The sequence below is a fragment of the Orbicella faveolata genome, unplaced genomic scaffold (genome assembly GCF_042242905.1).
Source record: "Orbicella faveolata isolate gen_17 unplaced genomic scaffold, um_ofav_v1 contig_48, whole genome shotgun sequence".
In the NCBI taxonomy this organism is placed as follows: Eukaryota; Metazoa; Cnidaria; class Anthozoa; order Scleractinia; family Merulinidae; genus Orbicella; species Orbicella faveolata.
In genome coordinates, this window is record NW_028301578.1 from 14260279 (window position 1) to 14278854 (window position 18576).

The following is an 18576-nucleotide window of genomic DNA, read 5'->3' on the forward strand; positions in this document are numbered from 1 at the left end:
AAGGGCCACTCTTATATGCTCGCAGACGTTACCGTCAGGGAAATGTTCGGAATCGGTCGGAGCCATTCGATTCTGTTGTGTTCGGCATTGTCGTAAAATACCTCATGTAAACGGACTTACCTCTCCCCACAGGCTTGTTTTCCACTCAGGACACTCTTTAAGTTCACATCGTTCCGTAGTCGGCGGTTTCGTCCTTGCGTCACAGCTTATATCTTTATCGCTGCATTCCAGTGAACGAATTTTAATTCCTGAGCCACAAGTTACTGAACACTGTGAAAGAAAAGAAAAGAAAAGACAATCAGCTACACAAAAGCGTCCTTGAAAGACAATACCAGATAACACAAGCGGCCACATAAGTGTGGAACATTGTAAAACTATCTTTTCTGGTTTTAACACTTACTTAAAGCCAAACACCTTCTCACATACATCTCAGTAAACGGTGACCTCTCAAAAGCGTGTAACAAACGCCCTTGTCAAACGGACTCGCAAGTTGAAAACTTAGGTCTGCTTGAGATGACTTGCGCTCACTTTGGTGAAGACAAATTTTGAACGCAAGTCGACGTCTTTCACCGTTTGGCCACCCACACCAAGTCAACGCAAGCTGAGCTACGTCCATGCAAGTTGAGTGCGTGATGGTTAATTTTGGCCGCGCGGGACTAAGCCCGTAGCCTTGAAATGGATTTTTTTTTAGCACTTGCGAGTCCGTTGGGCCCATATCCCTCTCCCTCAACGAAACGACACGTCTATAAAGCGGATAGTCAAAATTGATACTGAGTCTGACTACATAAGGTACGAGTAAACCTAGTCCAACTTGTCAAGGCATTTTCGCTTAACTTTGTTCACTGTTACTGTTAAGATACTGTTGGACTTTTGTTTATAATTCCCCTAATTTTTGTGACTTACTGACAGAAAGGCGTTAGAATCGACTACTTACTTTGCCCCAGTCTCCTGTCATCCAATACGGACATGGTCTGATGTTACAGTCCTCTTTAACAGGTGGTTTGATTTTTTCATCACATCCGAAACTTGCCTGTCCATTTTCAGACTTACAACTAACACTCCGCTGTCTTTGGCCTTTGCCACAAGAGACCGGGCACTATGAATAAAAAGCATTTAAATGTTTGATTGTAGCACAAACAAAAAAGATTAAGCATGAGGTAAATTCTTGCTAAAGACAGGTAACATGCCCGATGTATAACGCGTGTGGTATATGGTCAGAGAATGACAAAAAAATTATTAACACACACAAACTGTGCATGGGTGTCTTGAAACCATTGAATGAAGGCATTTTAGTATTTGTGGAAGCTACCACTGCATTTGCCGGTCAAATGTAGACGCGCGAAGCTATAAAAACTGTTTTAGCCAGCCATCTTGGGTGTTTACTATAGCATGGTGTAACTAACCAATAAGATTAGTTTTGCAAAGAGGAGGGTATAAGATAAACTTCAGATGCCGGTCAATGATCTTGGCACTTGATGTTTGAGCTAAGGAGTAATTTCCTGTACCAGCCCTAAGTAAATAAAAGACTTATTCCGTCTCAATCGGAGCCAATTTGTTTATATGGTTTTTGTTTAAACGAAGTCTCTTAACTTAATTCTCTCTAAAATGTATCCAACCAGGCTATCGAATATAAGCTATTGCTAACCTCTTCCCATGGGTTTGCTATCCACTCTGGACATGCTTCAAGATCACATCGTCGTGTAGTCGGAGGTTTTGCCCACGCGTCACAGCTTATGTCCTTATCACTGCATTCCACTGAGCGAATTTTAATTCCTGAACCACAAGTCACGGAGCACTATAAACAACCATCATTAAAATACTATAAGTACCTTATTGTTACTTATTTTCGCGGGAACTTAATTTCATGAAATGGAATGGACATAGTTCATGGGACTGTAATTTCGCCATTTGGCCAGAGAAAGAGGAACTAAAATGCGAGACAAACAATTAAAATTTGACTTTTTTTGGAGTACTTCTTACTTTGCCCCAGTCTCCCTTTATCCAATAAGGACACGGTCTGATGTTACAGTCTTCTTTACTTGCAGGTTTATTTCCCTCGTCACATCCGGGACTTGACTTCCCGTCTGTAGATTTGCAATCAACGGTCCGCTGTCTTTGACCGTCGCCACAGGAAACTGAGCACTACAGACAGCAAATGAAAATTCATAGTGTAAAAGCGTGTATGAAGTTCAAAATGTTAATTGGCGATGAGATGTCAAGTTTGTTGTTCTTATTCCGTCTCAATCGTAGCCTATTTGCTCCTGATTTGTTTATAGTTTTTGTTTCTTGTTTCAACCACAGAAAACTATTACTTTAAGGCTTACTTCTATTTAAATAAAGTTAAAAACTAAACGTTTTGTGGTTTATTTGTTTCCTACAAGGCGGGTTTCAATTGCTTTCATTTAGATTATGGGACATTTTGCGTAATATCTTTGGCACTCATCAGGGGACTTCGAAAAACCTTCGAAAATGTTTATAAATGCTCGCAGACGTCGAGTTACCATCGGGAAAATCTTTGACAACTTTCGGAATCGGTCGGAGCCATTCGGCATTGTCTGAGTCACCAAATAGACCAATTTCGATATATCAAAACTCAGCCTAAAACAATAGACCTCAGTGCGAGGCTCTGGGGAATAACTACAGAGTTTGTGGGGTTTATTCCCCAGAGCCTCGTACTGAGGTCTATTGTTTTAGGCTGAATTTTAATATACCGAAATTGGTCTATTCTTCATGTAAACTCATTTACCTCCTCCCAAGGGCTCGTTATCCATCGTGGACACTCTTTAAGTTCACATCGTTCTGAAGTTGGTGGTTTCGTTCCTGCGTCACAGCTTATATCTTTATCGCTGCACTCCACTGAACGAATCTTAATTCCTGAGCCACAAGTCACTGAACACTGTAAAAAACAGTCCGTCATATATCATTAGTGTTTGGTTCTAAACGATTTAAACCTGCATAGGAAAGAGTTTAAAATTGACGACATACTTTGCCCCAGTCTCCTTTCATCCAATACGGACAAGGTCTGATGTTACAAGCTTCTCTAGTTGCAGGTTTGAGTTTCTCGTCACATCCGGGACTCGACTGGCCATTTGCGAATCGGCAGTCGACACTTCTCCGCCTTTGACCTTCTCCGCAAGAGACTGAGCACTAGAACCAAGAGAATACAGCTAATCAGCAATAACTTCACATGGTACCTTGCTATACAATTTGTCTGTGATTTCCTCTGAGCCTCGTTTCGTTTCTGAGGCTATTAATCATTGATTTTTTGGACATTTTCAGCTTCGGGTAATAGAGTGTTTTCACTCACGTGACCAGTAGCCATGCAAATTTATTGGAACAAAAGAAAGGGTTTACATAAGAAAAGAATTTAACTACCAGCATTGTTTTGCCACACCAACATGGTCGCCGTTTCGATGTTTTCGGACACCAATATGGCTGCCTTGACGTCATTTGACAACACTCTAAATGACTCCAGTGGTAGCTTACTGTAAAGATATCATGTGCCTTAATGATGACAGACGAAAACTCAGTCCGTGAAACTTACTTCACTCCAGAAATCCTCATGCCACACAGGACAATCTCTTAAAATGCACGCCATAACGGTCAACGGTCTCTTGTTTACATCGCAGTCACTACTGTTCTGTCCGTTACTTAATCTGCAATGTACTTGTCGATACCTCTCACCCAGGCCACATGTAACAGAGCACTTAAAGGAATAAACTAAAATAAATTAGTCACAGAAAGGGAGTTTTGCTCCCGAAGTGTACTTTGCATTGAGTGGATTGATATCTTAGTTGTAAGTCAGGGGCATATTCAAGGGGGGAGGGGGAGGGGGGAGGGATGTGGACTGGGTGGCTAGCCATCACCCTTTTGGAGAACCAAAACATCAATATCATGACAGAAATTAAGGCAAACTCTCTAGACAGGTACCTCATTGTAAGTTCTACTTTGTGACATTGGTAGTATTTCTAGTGAAACGGTTTTCAGTTAAGTTTCAACTCTCAAATTGCAACATTTTGGGAACACGCCCCATTGATTCTGCAACCCCAAGGTACCAGCCCCCCCTTGAAAAATTCTGGATCCGTCCTTGCAAGAAGATGAGTAGGAAAGACGATAAATAGTTTGGCAACTACGTTTCGATAGTATATACACCTAACCATTACAACATTTGGTTCCATTAGGAGGTAAAAACAATCTTTTTTACCTCACTCCAACTGCCTTCCTTCCAGCTCGGTATTTCTCGGGGAGTTGTCGGAGCTGGTGTCGTGGTCGGTCGTACTCGTGTCGTGCTCGGAAGTTGGTTGCCGTTGCTTGCTGTAGTCGTTGTCTTACAAGGTTTAATTTGACAATACCTTCTGTTGTTTGGTCGGCTGTTCGGGTCACAGTTCTCGTCTTTTGTGATTTTCCAGTTAGAGTAGGCACACTTAACCACACGGAGCTGAAAACCTACTCCACAGCGTTGAGAGCACTGTAACGGAAGGCACAATAAAATAAAAAGTTGTAAATGACTGGTCAAAATACATACTCGTTTTGCAACACTATCGAGTGGTATGCCGTGCAATATCCCACGAGTCACTTGTATTTCCTCCGGTATACCCACGAGCCTTTAGATGAGTGAGTGTGCCAAGGAAATAATTAACAATTATTCATCGAAGTGGAGGTAAATATCTATCACTTTCACCGACACTGAGGTGAATAATTGTTTTAGTATATACCACACAAGCTGAATAATTAGCGGACCAAAACGTTATTTTATGTTTGACAAGCGGCCGAAAATTTTAAAATCTCTCGCGCTGGCTGCTCGGAGGTGAATAGTACTTGGTAATCACCTCCGAGTTAACCAATCAGAGCGAGCGAAAAGCACTATTCACTTGTGTGGTATATACTAAAGTGGGATATTCCATGGTATACCACGAGAGAGCATTGCATAATTTTTTATACCATGCCATAGAAAATACAGTGGCAAACACAATCAATGCGACATACGCGCGGCGCATGATGGGAAGGATAGGTGCAACACCGTCAAATATACGACGGCGCTTCTGTATTCTGATTGGCTGCATTTTCTATGGCAAGGTATAAAAACTTTTATCAACCGAGGCTTAAATACTTACTCTTCCCCAGGACCCATGCTTCCAGCTCGTGCACGGTAGGACCTTGCACAACTCTGTATCGGCAGGTTTTGGAGTGCTTTCGCAATATTGTTCACGAACAACTTCCTGTTCTTCTGTAACTTCCTGTTTCCCAGGCTTTACCTTCACGCACTCGACGTTACGGTACCGTGTTCCAGGCTTCTCTCCACATGTCACAGAACACTGCAAGACGCAAAAATGATCATGCAGTAAATAACCAGAGCGCCTTGTTGTCTGCGTCAGTGACACAGCAACAGTTCTAAAAACTAAATGACAAATGCATAGAATCTTACTTGGGACCAGACTGTGATTCTCCAATAAAACTCCTTTGGCTTTTCCTCGTAAAATTCGAACAGCGTCGCCGGGCAAACTTGAAGTTTGCACTCTCTACGGGAAACTGGTCTGGTGTCAGCGGAACATAACTCATCGTCTACGGCGCTGGCGACCAGTCCTCTCCCGGACAGACATAGAACTTGCCTAGTCTTGAATCCCGTGCTGCACGTCTTGGAGCACTGGGACGAAAGACAGAGTAACTCAGATTTTACATGGTCCGTACGTACTTGCGTGACGTACTTCTAGATGTCACGTAACTTCGCGCATTAGGTAAATGTCACAGCCTGCATCAATAGATTGATCCAGCCGAAGAGATATTAGCAGGTGAACCAAAAACAGTTGAAAAACTGCTTTATCGGTGCAGTTTTCCCAATGAACTCAAATTAAATGATTACAGGCAGACGTATTTTTCCTTCCCCTTCCCCTCCCTCGTTACTCTTCTTTCGGCATCGCTCCCTCTCCCTAAGACGCCTTTTCGTCTCCCCCCACCCTCTTCGGATTTTGAATCCAACATGGCGCTCGCTTAATCAAAATGCACTCGCTCGCCAGAATACACATGCATTACAGGCTAGTTCGTTTAAAATCTTAGGCACAATATATAGGACACTTTACTTACGTCTGTCCATTTTCCTGCGAACCAATAAGGACAGGGAATCTTCAGGTCACATGACTTTGTTGTGAGTGGCTTTTTGTTCGCGTCACACTTTTTATGTGCAACAGCTACTCCCTGCTCTGATGTACATTTCACTTGACGGGTCTGCTGTCCCGAGCCACACGTCACACTGCACTGGGAGAGGAACACAATGAATGTCTCGCTCATCCGTATTAATTATTTCCGCTGTGTATACTAGCAACCTTTTACGCAGATAAGTAATGCATTACAATTCTTATATGGAAGGAATACTAATTAACAATTAGATTATGAGCTCGAGATTTCTATGAGGTGATAGTTGATGAGGCCGAAGGCCGAATCAACTATCGCCTCATAGAAATCGAGAGCGAATAATCTAATTGTTTCAGTAGAATTCTAACTTAAATTAACGCAAATAATGGTTTCCAAGTATTTGTCGACGCATTATTGAACTTCACACTTTGACAAAATCGCACGTATTGAATTGTCCTTAGTAAATTTGCAGTTGTTGTTTACGCGCGCGCACCGGTTTTTCAATAATTTCAAGTTTTTAAAGTCAAGAATCCGTTTATGTACTTCTTTTAGTCTTCTCAGGAATTTAATTGTCCATTTACATTTCAACTTTCTTCCAAAACTTCGGAAAAACGATAAAAACGTCGCATTCCGTTGACGGCCGACAGCTACTGCATTCTAATGGCTGATAGTATACGAGTAGCTCAGCCAATCGGATTGCGGCATTTGCAGTATTATACTAGTAGAATTCTACTAATTATGCATAGAGCAGTAGCCGCTCTGACAGCTTGTGTGCCGTACACAAAGGCCTTACCCAAGGGAGCATTGTAGTGACCCTGACGCCAGCACCGTGTTACGTTTTTTCAAATACTGAATATTTTAGAATCAAACTATAAGGGCATTGTATGACATAGAATTCTCAGACAGACACTGACTGTTTCATGCAGACAGACAGACAGACAGAGAGACAGAGAGACACACAGTGAGACAGACAGACAGACAAATATGGAGTGGCTCGCTCATTTCATATACGTTTAGTAAAGCAGCTACTATTTGACACTTTTAAGAGCCTTTTCGGCCTTACATTGAGACAGACAAATAGACGGATAGACGGACAGATAGATTGACAGACAGAGAGGCAGAAAGATAGAGAGATCGACAGACAGAGAGACAGACAGACAGACAGACAGAGAGACAAATAGACGGATGGACAGACAGACAGACAGACAGACAGAGTTAAGACACAATGAATATTTGAGAATGTTCGACTTACCGAGCTCCAGTCTCCTTCTGTCCACCACGGGCACTTGAAACTGTTACATTGTCGTCTTAGCGTTTGCTTGTCTTTTGGTCGGCAATCTCGATCGATCAAGCTTTCTCCAAAGGTATCCACACAGGTGGCTTGCCGAGACTGCTCTCCTTTATCACAACTTTTCGAACACTGTAAATTATAAAGAAAACAACCATTTCTTCGGTTATATATTAGCTAATGATCTTTATCAATTGGTAAAACTGAAGTAGGTATATCACGGGTACGTGTGTCAAAATACCTGTGTCCACTTAGTGTACACCCATCTGGTTCCCTCACAGGTCCCCTTGCATGGAACAACCACAGCAGGCTTGGCTCCTGGGCAATGTTTATCTTGAACAATGTCCCACCGGTCGCTGTTAACGCGCATGCACCGTACAGGTCGACTCTGGTACCCAGGCCCACAACGTGCGGAACATTTTCCCGGGTCTTCCTTGTGCCATCTGACATGACAAGAATGCAAGGTATGTGCCAATGAATGGTACTAAATGCGTCAAATATTTCATTTAAATGATGAAAAGAAATCAATACAATTAAGTGTTAATGTACGTTACAACTCCACCATATAGATTTCGTTACCAACCTGAGGCGGCAGCTAATGTTACAGTCTTCCGTCACACTACTCGGCCGAGTCCTCTGATCACAGCGTGAATTCGATACGAGCTGTCCGTCAATAGCGCGGACACATCTTGGTCGCCGTTTTCTTTGCCCTGAAGTAAGACAACAGGAGTAATTGAAAGCTTTACAGAAAAAGGGGTAACATCATTTTTAGCTGCAATGTGTCGTACAATTCTGTCACGGCCGATTCAGAGAGGCTTTATATATTTTTTCGAGCTAAGGTATTCAAGCGATGTTAGACTGCGCAACGCTGAAAATTGGTGTGACGTTTTACTGAACTCCGCTGACTAAAAACGTTGCAAGACGTTTCATTTAGTGTAAAGCTGAAAATTTTGAAACCTGGTGTAAATGCCCCATTTGGGTTTATTTTGTTACGTGCAAATTTGTGTCGTACCTTGACATAACTTGCTGCACTGAGTCCATGGTCCAAGCTGGTCCCATTTATAGACAAACTTTGTAGGTTCTGCTACCATTTGGTTAAGGGCGTAGTAAACATTAGGGGGACGAACCTCTCCCACTTCAAGGACCTGCGGTAGAATATACATTGATGAAAATGCCGACATCTTGAAAAACAGATACTGTCTTCTTCATTTCTGTTCAAACGGCCCGTTATTGAGCCATTCAGTGTTGCCAACACGATCATAAACAGAAGCTAACAAGCGCATGGATTTCTTGTCTCCAGGCAGGACACGAGCAAAATCGCGCCAAATCAGAATTAGGCAAAACCTGATCATCAATGCTACTTTGAAACGCTTTGTCACAACTCCAAAGCTTAACATTGACTGAAATCTAATTAGAAAATCCGACAGTAGCTGGCTTTAAAATTCTCTAGAACTGAAGTCAACGGCGTCTTCATTTTACTTTTGAAGAAATACTGCAGCACACATTAATTGTGCATTATCTTGTCATTAATTACTCAGCGCGTTACAGAATAGTTAGCGCTGTAAGATGGTGCCTAATCTCTCCTAAATTCAATTTGGAAGAGGGTATCAGGAAATCGGATGACTATCATTTTACGGAGTTACTATGGTAACAAGAAAAGTAGCATTGGTTACTCACGTGCACTTTGATTGGTTTCTTTATTTTCCCGTCAATTTTGATTTGCTCAGTAGCTTTGTCCGAGCCTGAGTACCAGACTTTAGCGCCGTCCACCCTGAATTCTCTGACTCCAATCCCGATGATCATTCCACCATTCAGGAGAAAAGTGCCACTGTCACTTTGAAGCGCTGATTGTAAAACAAAAGAAAGATATCTTAGCTATGTCAATACCAGATAAATAATATTTTAATTTTGTATTTTAATTAAATTCTGAGTTGGAGCCAAGCGGCCCATTACGCCGACGCTTTTTTTCCGGTTTCAGTAGCATGAAGCAATTAGAGGTATCTCCACTCCACCCTGGATGGGATGCTAGTCCATCGCAGCGTTACCCCCAGCATTAAATTCTCCGGTTGCCATTTATACACCTGGCTTTTCAAATGTCTTAGCGTTTACATGAGGTAGGTTTAAGTCAACAAACTCCTTGCAAACTATACAAATAAACAACTGAAGTGCAGATAAAAATGCTAACCTAAGTAATTGGAGTCTTCGCGATTTTTCCAACCATACTGGGTAATAAGTATGTCGGTCGAGTTGACAGGAATTGTGAATATATAGTTGTACCCTGTGAATGTTAACATAGAATAAAACAATTAGTCATCTGTTTCATCGCACCAAAACACCAAACAAATCTGACTGCGGTTTGCGCCTCCACACTCGACATTCAATTTGATCAAGGAGTTTCTAGCGAGGACACTGTCATAAGTTTACTTTATTGGGCAAGACACTCGATTCTTCTTCTTCGTGATTCTGTGATCTACAAAGTGGTCTTAAAGGGGGTTAGTTCGCGTAGAATATTTTAAGTGAATCAGTAACACGCGCAATTTGTTTTACAACAGCAAGAAACTTTTAAAATGACCCGTTTGAAACAACAGGAGCGTATTAGGCAGTTCTTTTCTACATTAGCTTGCGGAGTGAAAATCGAAAACAAAATTAGTAAAAGGTGCAGATAACTGGAGACAAGATAAGCCCCAGCCATCAGTATTTGCGTAGCTAGTTTTTTCCCCTCTTAATCTTGGTATAACACGGATCTTTAAGTTTCGCTTCCCACTCGACTAACTAAGGGAGATAGGATCGAACTGGTCGTGGTCCAAAGACTCTAAACGTAAAGCGTAACGCAAAGCTAGGTATTCGGATAACATGCTTGCAAACCTTACCAAACCTTGTCTCGTTGAATGTTCCGGTAAATCTCCTACAGGATGAATTGTCTCCGTCGCATACTCCACACTTATCAACCTTCTTCTTTGAGTTGAGGACTCTGTCACAACCAGCGGGCTAAAAACAAAAACAACCGGGTGTTCACGCATATTTTGATATAATATAAAATAATAATTGCATTTCTATTGCGCCCAACGACTAATTGTCGCTCCCCCCTCTAAAAAAGAAAGTAAATATAGTTGAAAAAAGTTACATTCTGCAAACTTCTTCAAAAGGTGTGTTAAAATTCTTCGTAGCATAGTTTTACCAAATCTACCAAAGTACACTTGGATCCTCTAGTGAGCAGATTTAACGTTCTCGATTTTACGCCGATGATAAGCCAGGTAGGAGTGTCAGAGTGTTTCATCTCCGTTAAACTGGACTCTTACCAAACATTTGCCGTCCACACAGATGTCTGTAGTCTCCTGGTTACACGGAGTCCCGTCAATAACCTTGTCCCTTAACTTGAAATAGATGGCAGTCCCGGCCATGCGACAGTAGAGTTTACACTGGTTTTCTTTTCTAACTGTACATCAACAATAACACAAACTGGCGGTTAGCAAATCGCTGGTATAAATAGCCATAAAATGCTCAAAAACCAACACCAAGGTCATGATCAACGGTAGAGTCTGAACTATAAGTCCTCCTTGATTCTTTAACTGCCTTGAAAAAGCCCAAAATCCCAAAAGGTCGCCTTGGAGTTCTGATGAAAACTGAGGCTTTGCAGACTAGACAAAGCAAGCATCCGCTGATTAGATTAAAGATGTGCCTTTCGTAGGCTACAAGCCTTGCATTATGGTTCCTTTGATACAACGAAATTTACAAGTATACTTTTGTACAATGCATCAAAGAGACATTTTATTACTGTTAAATGACTTTCGTACCTCCAGCATATTTCGGCAACCATTGGGTCGCTCTGTAGCTCTTAGAACCAGAGCTTATGGTTCGAGGATGCGTATTAACACACTGTAAAGCCCGGAAATCTGCTGAACCCTTGGGGCATTCCTGGTAAATTAATTATAACACAATGACTAGAAGTTATAATATTGCGTGACAAAAGTTTCAAGAATGGAAGTGTTAAGGTAACACAACGTGGCAAGCTACTCGTTAAGTGGTTATTGTTACCTGACTGTTACAGGACTTGAATCGTTTTCGTTCACCGACACAATATTTTCCTCCATTTTCTGGTCTGCGTAAATAGGATAACAAAGGCCAATAATCAAGTAAAAATTGTCTTCCACCATTTGTGATACAGGAATTACTGAGGGGCTATTTAAAGAAGCTCAGTCACGGTATTTTGAGCTGTTTTAGGCACGCACAAAATTACCTTTAAATTGACGGAAAACTGAAAATAATAGTTTACTAAGATAAAAAAAAAAAAAACCAAAGAGATAACAATAAACAATAAAGGACCAAGAATGGTTGAGGATGGAGAAGATTAACACGGATTACAAACGATGAACTTAACAACTCTAGGCTTAACTTGTCAAGATGCACAACCCGTGACGAAGCTCCTTTAACTTGACTTCGCGAAAGCATGAATTTCATTTTACATTGACGTGGTGTAAAATATTATCGGAGGTACTTTCGCCACTAAAAGCAAAATACCATTTTGTTTTACTTATTTGAGTTTTACTCAGGTGAACCCGCAGTCTTCCTTTTTTTGCAGTGAAAATATTCGGTGACCTGCCGAACGAACATCGGATTGCGTGACAAGAAGTGCGTGATGAAGGTACTTACATTGGATTGTTGCATTTCCTGTATGAGAATGTAATACCTCCACCGCATTTCCTGGTGCATGCATTGTACGGGCCCCAGGGCCCCCAGTTGCCGTCAACAGGCTTCAGTCTTCGTTTCTTTACACATTGGCCCCTGATGCACCACTATGATTTGAAAATAAACACAAATGTCAAATTTCTTTCAATCTCTATTACTAGAGTACTGAGTAACTCTCACGAGTCACGCCCTCTACTCGTCACGCAACACCTATTCAAGGTTTTTAATATTGCAAGAATGGAAGTAAGACGCGAAACTTGTTGCGCATTTAAAAAGAGACGAGAATTGCAGTAAACGTAGAAAAATCTTCACGAAACGTGCCATTATCTTGCAACTGTTCTGCAATCTCGTTGCAGCATGGCATTGGAATGTGCGCGATTGAGTGCAACGGTGTTATTTCATAATCAAACATGTTCCCTCGGTGAACGATTTAAGCAAAGCTGAGACCTCATCCTTATCTTTAACGAGTTTTAATCCAAGCTTACGAGTGGAATTTTTGTCACTGTTTTCTATGCACTGAGGAAGTTCTTCTTTGAAAAAAATCAGCACTTCTTGATTTTATAGTCGTGGTATTTACTCATAAAATGTTCGTCTGGATAGCAGTATTCGCACATCACAAGTAACTGTAAACAACTTTCGCCTTCGTTCCAAATAAGGACCCAAAGTTAAGAACTCGAAAAATTGTTTCAATTCTTTACGTCACATGGATTTTGTGTCACGTCATGTTATACCCGCTGATCCTGTTAGTCAAGGTGGAAAAACAAACGCAAGTTGACAGATATCTGGCGACCACACTTCTCCAGGGATTTCGAGAATGTAAACAAATTGGGATTGAGTGATTGGAATTGTAAACACAGCAAAAATTAACCCTTATTTGCGTCGCATTATCGACCTCCGTGACCCAATTGTAACGACGATTCGAGAGCTATTGACACAAAAGTACTCCAAGGAGAGAACCTCAGACTGCAAAATCTGCCAATGCGCTCGTTGCTTAACAGAACAGCTCGATGCTTGTATAAAGGAAGTTGTATCAGTGTTTACACTTGCAAAACATGAGCTTATGTTCGCGTGATCGTAAGACCGAAATGACGTATTCTGGTGTCTATTAATTAAGAGGTGACATGTAAGATCTTCTAATGTGAGAGGAAAGCAATTACAGCAATTAAAGCCGTGTACAAAGTGCTCGCCTAATTTCCGAAGGAACTGAACTCAGAAATGATCGATCAACTCCTTGATGAGAAGTACATCATAAAATGAATAAAATAATGTACCCTTGAAAAATCGGAACTACACACGGAATATATTGGTTTCATTACAAAGGTGATGACACACGAGGGACGGAACGTTCATTTGAACACACACAAAACATATCTCATTGCGTTTAAGTAATTTGCCGTTGTGAAAACAATAGTTGCACGACCTCTAGCACGTGCTTCAGAAAGCTCTTCAGACGAGTAACTATTTAAAATTCGCGTTGGCTTTGTAGCCAACAGATTACCGACCTCTTACAGGTCTAAAAAAGGTCCAAAAGATGTTAAGTAGCGAAAAGAAAAAAAAAAAGCAGAGGTGAATGAGGCCTTGGCCTACAATTATGCAACAAAAGGTGATTTCTTGGCGCCATTCTTTCTTAGGTTAATCCTTGACAAGAACTTCACGAAGATGTTCTTGGAAAGATAAGGCAGTTAATCTGCTAAGAATGGCTTATCCAGCCAGAACCATTCATGAACATGAGCGTGTGCACGTTTTAACGTACGTGAAGACGGGGCGTGCACATGTTTAATAGCAGGAAGTGTAAATTTCTACGTTGACGGCATTGTCCCTTGTATAACCCGCACGCGCGTGCAATAATTGAGATAAACCACGATAAAGACATGTTTTACAATCCAACTAAATTAAGTGACCTTGCTTTCTGACAGACTAGATTAAATAATTGTCAACATATGCACGCGTTAATTGTAGTTTAGACATTTCCTACACGATCCAAGCATTGGTCACAATTTGGAAAAAAAGCTTGGAATGGACCAGCGAATTCGGAATATTGAAAGTAACTCTACTTAAAAATAATGACATATCTGTCTGGATTTATGAAAACAGTGTTTTTCATACATCACTTGGAGTGAATTTTTAGGCCTTTAGGAGTCGTGAAATCAAAGTGTGTCGCTCATTTGGTGCAAAGGAACTCAGTTTTCAGTAACACCCTTTTCATAAATCCAGTCATGTGTGAATTCAAAGATGAGCGTCAAACTTACAGAGACACTCATTTTCGAAGTATAAATTAAAGAAAACTCAAAACACAAATAGCTTGTCAGAGTGATATTAGTCAAAAGAGGTGTTAAATTATTAACTAAAACTAAAGAAGGATTGTTAAAAGAGCTACATCACGGTTTGGGCATTTTGAAAAGTTAAGCCTTAACTTTTTAAGTTTGTCTTTAGTTATCCGTGTCAATCTTCTCCATCCTTAACCATCCTTGTTTCTTGATGGTTTATTACTATCTCTTAAGTGATTTTCTATTTTAGTTAACTATTATTTTCAGGTTTCCTTCAATTTAAAGGTAATTTTTTACGTTACCAAAATATTTCAAAATACCGTGACTAAGCTCCTTTAAGATTGAGGAAGATTCTTGACTCACCCGTCTTTTCGCGCAAGGTGTTCCATCAGCCCATGGCATGTGATTAGTCGAGCAGCCTCTTCTTTGTCCAATCATCTTCACGCACCAAAGGCGTCTGCAAGGTTCCTTACATAAGAAGAAGACAAAACAAACGCATTTAGAACGCTTGAAAAACGAAACTGCCGTGGGCTCGCCAGTTCGTAACCGACTCTTATCACACGACTAAGTTAGATCAGAGGGCCAATAACTAAAATCAGCCAATCAGATTGCTCCATTCCCAGTCGAATATTCTCTAAGTATTATTGGACCGGGCTCTGTCCCGAATGATCCCGCAACATCGCTCTTGAAGATTTCCTGGTAGTTTCAGTCGTGTAATAAATCTCTTATTAACCAAGCTTGCTCGGGACCGTATTGGGAGAATATCGGTCCCGGGCTTTTTTATACCGACTGCACTGTCAAGGCCTCGGGCCGGGGCCAGTACGGACTCGCGCTTGGTTAATGAGAGATATTTATTTTAGCTTCAACGATGTTAAGACATCTTACCGATCTGTTAGTATGTATAAGTCTGTCCCATGTAATTTAAACCATGGGCGACATAAAGGCGGCAACTATCGTCAGCAACAAGCTTCAGTGATGTAACGAAAATAAGAGGTTGTGAAAATAACGCTGAGTACTAAGCGAGCTCGTACAGGGTTTCTTTACTGTGGTTCAGAGCACAAAAATCGAGAAGAACGTTGGAGACAAAGTTTCTGTTCTTTTGTACTTACCATAAAAGGACAAAGTGACGAACTCTCTCCAAAGATCATTTTACATTGTTTGTTGGCGCCATAAACTTCACCCGGGAGAGTGTCATGGTATTTAACGTTCGTTTTCTCGTCGGGTTTGTCTGACAAGCAGGATCCATATCCTAGACTGGGACAAAAATACAAAACGATTTTATGAGCGAACGTTTAATTATAATACGATCGATGGACACAAAAAAGAGTTCGTTTCGGACTTCACAATACAAAGGTCAATCCTCAGTGTTTTCATTACGGACATGACTGCACTCGATTTGTAGTTTTCAGACAAGTAGGATCCATGTTCTCCCAGAACGGCCTTCGGACATAATTATTAAGATACATGTATTGCCAATAGTGAGGATTCAATCCCGCCATCCCGCTCCACTCCGAATGTTTAACCCAATCCCTCCTCGCTAAAGGTGCCGTCCTCCGCGTAACGACCGCAACGTATGATTTTCTGTTTTTCATCCCGCATCCCGCAGTCCCGAAGTATTTTCATCCCGAAATCCCGCCACTAAAATTTATGTCATCCCGCATCCCGCATCCATTTTCACTCTCATTCCGCATCTCACCAAACCTATGTCGCACCCTCAGTAGTGTATGTACTTACTCTAAGAATTGCGTGATTTTCTCGCGACTGCAGTTGGACCATGACCACGGCTTGGTGTCAAAACTGAGTGATGGCGCCATGAGGTGTTGATCTCTGCGGCTCCGGGTACACCTGTTATTATCGCCATCATGAGGAAGACTGAAACTACGATGATACAAAAAATGAGAAACTTCAGCGAGAGAATTGACAAGACGACAGCTGGGAGGAGAAGGTGGATGATAATGATAATGATAATGATGATGATGATGATGATGATGATGATGAAATGGGGTAGGGGTCGGAGGAGTCGAAGGAGGAGAAGAAAGAAGAAGAGAAGGGGCGGGTGGAAGATGGAGAGGAGGAGAACGCTGAGTAGGAGGAATTGAAGCGGAAGGGCTGGTGTACTCTACAGGTCATACAAGGCATCACACAGTTTCTGGTTGCTCTTATGAGGCCAAATGTCTTCCGTAATATCATGTCTGCTTGCTAGAATTCTTCAGGTTCGGGTTCCTTTTCTTCCTCATTCAGAAAATTATCAAATACTTACACATGTCCCAGTTCATGCGCTATCGTATAAGCTGTGCTCAGTCCATTGTCCTCGGCCAAAGCACAGCTCCTTGATGGATGACACATAGTTCCAAGTTCGGCAAGACCTGACAAGAAGCAGAGACACAAAAGCTCAGAGAAGAAAACGAACAACAGGCTTGAGGGGGAAATGACTGGTGGAAGCATATGCGCGTCAGTACTCTCTTTAGCAGTAGTTTTCCCGCGTTTTATTGTTAGTGTTTTGTTCAACTCTGCCAACCCGGTGGACGTTGACTTTTTCTTCTCGCGGCTTTACGATTTCGCGAACCAGAAGCTTGAATTTTTTTATTCAGAGCACATCTTCATTAAGAACGTCAGCATGTTGAAAAACTTAGGCCCATTTTTTCAGACTTAGTCTTTCATAAAACCGTCTGAATCTCCTTTATCTAACCAACAGGTTTGGTATTACCTCTGCTTGTTTCTCTACATTATTGGGCTGTATGTTTAGGGTACGGTTTCCTCTGATTTTGAAGCACTTTTTTCGTCTCGAAATAAGTGAATTGACATCTCGTTTCGTAGCTTGTGCGTGGGGGATAAATCGAAGATAGTCTTAAAAAGTATGACAGAGAAGCTATGGACTGGATTATTTACCTAATGTGCCACATTTTCCAACTGATCGACATATATTCGTCCTGAAATGAGAACGACAAATAAATGAAAGGGTAGACGATTAATAAGGGTCTTTAGTAGCTCTCATAAGGTCTCACATGAATGGTTCGATTCCCTTTGAGAGAACAATAAAACAAGCAACAGAAACAATGCACCTAGCCCCAAAACAACAACAGCTATACACTATGACGACAAATAGAATTACAAGCTTATGAGAGCTGCTACACTTTCGACTAAGAACGGGGAATAAGACACCTTCACTTAGATTACTAAACATAGTAAAGTGACAGAAGCATGGCGCGTGCTCTACTGATGAAAACCAATCATGATTTAATGGAGCTACGACACGGTTTGCGCATCTTGAAAAGTTTAGCCTAAATTTTTCAAATTCGTCGTTTGTAATCCGCGTCAATCTTCTCCATCCTTAACCGTCCTTGTTATTTTATGGTTTATTATTAACTTTTAAGTGTTTTTCTATCTGAGTAAACTGTTATTTTCGGGTTTCCCTCAATTTAAAGGTAACTTCGTACGTGGTGGCCAAATTAGGGAGTTTAAGAAAACCACGACAGCAACGGCAACGGGAACGTCGCTAAACAAAAGATTTAATGAGCCGAACAATGGCTATGCACGTGCGTTATAATTCTTGGTACATTTCTTTACCGTCCTCTGCACAACAACAACGTGAAATGACCAAATTCTGCGTTGTCTGGAGAACGTGGACCACGACGGCTAATTTTTTAAATTTTATTTCAAGTTTATCGCTGTGAACCAGATTCAGTTTCGTGAAAGTTTTGTCGGTGACAAACAAAGTAAATGACTTTAGAGTATTGCGAGATTCGTAGGTAAAGTGTAAAGTCATTTTTTAATCGACGTTGCCATCGTGGTTACTTAAATTCCTTAATAGCTCAAAATACCATGACTGAGCTCCTTTAAACCCTGTGAGCTTCCCGCGCTTTCTGCCGACTGCATGTTTTAGCTTGATTTTCATCTGTCTTATCACACTACTTATGGGCATAGTGATTCACGCTTTGTTCACTTTTTGCTAACTAAACACACTCGCTTCACAGAAAATAAAGACAAAGCTTACCTTGTTAGTAAGATGGCTGTGTCATGGTGTTCTGGGTGACTCTGGTCTTTTGCCATTACTTTTTTCTGCCAGCGACAGAAACTTTTCAGAGTACTCGTCGCGTCTGTCGAAATACGGATATCGGGCTGAAATTAACAAAAACACATCATGCCCTGTTATGACGAGTACAAACATTATCATGACAACAGATAAAGGGAGGCGCATGCGTTGTG

General features: G+C 41.3%; 1 protein-coding gene across 3 annotated transcripts in view; it reads right to left on the minus strand.

Moving 5' to 3' along the window:
* LOC110044832 (A disintegrin and metalloproteinase with thrombospondin motifs 9-like) overlaps window positions 1-18576 on the minus strand; it is a 75478-nt gene that overhangs the window by 30641 nt on the left and 26261 nt on the right. For all 3 annotated transcript variants that reach the window (XM_089281557.1, XM_089281558.1, XM_089281556.1), the window contains 28 exons: window positions 18365-18489; window positions 17260-17300; window positions 16631-16736; window positions 16105-16248; window positions 15480-15624; window positions 14734-14838; window positions 12068-12210; window positions 11453-11516; window positions 11212-11332; window positions 10717-10853; window positions 10288-10405; window positions 9603-9695; window positions 9095-9261; window positions 8430-8562; window positions 8001-8127; window positions 7659-7860; window positions 7382-7549; window positions 6082-6252; window positions 5426-5644; window positions 5115-5315; window positions 4205-4468; window positions 3545-3706; window positions 2986-3147; window positions 2747-2896; window positions 1981-2142; window positions 1646-1795; window positions 935-1096; window positions 121-270 (listed from right to left, as the gene is read on the minus strand). In XM_089281557.1, coding sequence (XP_089137683.1) covers window positions 121-270; window positions 935-1096; window positions 1646-1795; window positions 1981-2142; window positions 2747-2896; window positions 2986-3147; window positions 3545-3706; window positions 4205-4468; window positions 5115-5315; window positions 5426-5644; window positions 6082-6252; window positions 7382-7549; window positions 7659-7860; window positions 8001-8127; window positions 8430-8562; window positions 9095-9261; window positions 9603-9695; window positions 10288-10405; window positions 10717-10853; window positions 11212-11332; window positions 11453-11516; window positions 12068-12210; window positions 14734-14838; window positions 15480-15624; window positions 16105-16248; window positions 16631-16736; window positions 17260-17300; window positions 18365-18489 — 4092 coding nt within the window. The remainder of the gene's footprint in view (window positions 1-120; window positions 271-934; window positions 1097-1645; window positions 1796-1980; window positions 2143-2746; window positions 2897-2985; window positions 3148-3544; window positions 3707-4204; window positions 4469-5114; window positions 5316-5425; window positions 5645-6081; window positions 6253-7381; window positions 7550-7658; window positions 7861-8000; window positions 8128-8429; window positions 8563-9094; window positions 9262-9602; window positions 9696-10287; window positions 10406-10716; window positions 10854-11211; window positions 11333-11452; window positions 11517-12067; window positions 12211-14733; window positions 14839-15479; window positions 15625-16104; window positions 16249-16630; window positions 16737-17259; window positions 17301-18364; window positions 18490-18576) is intronic.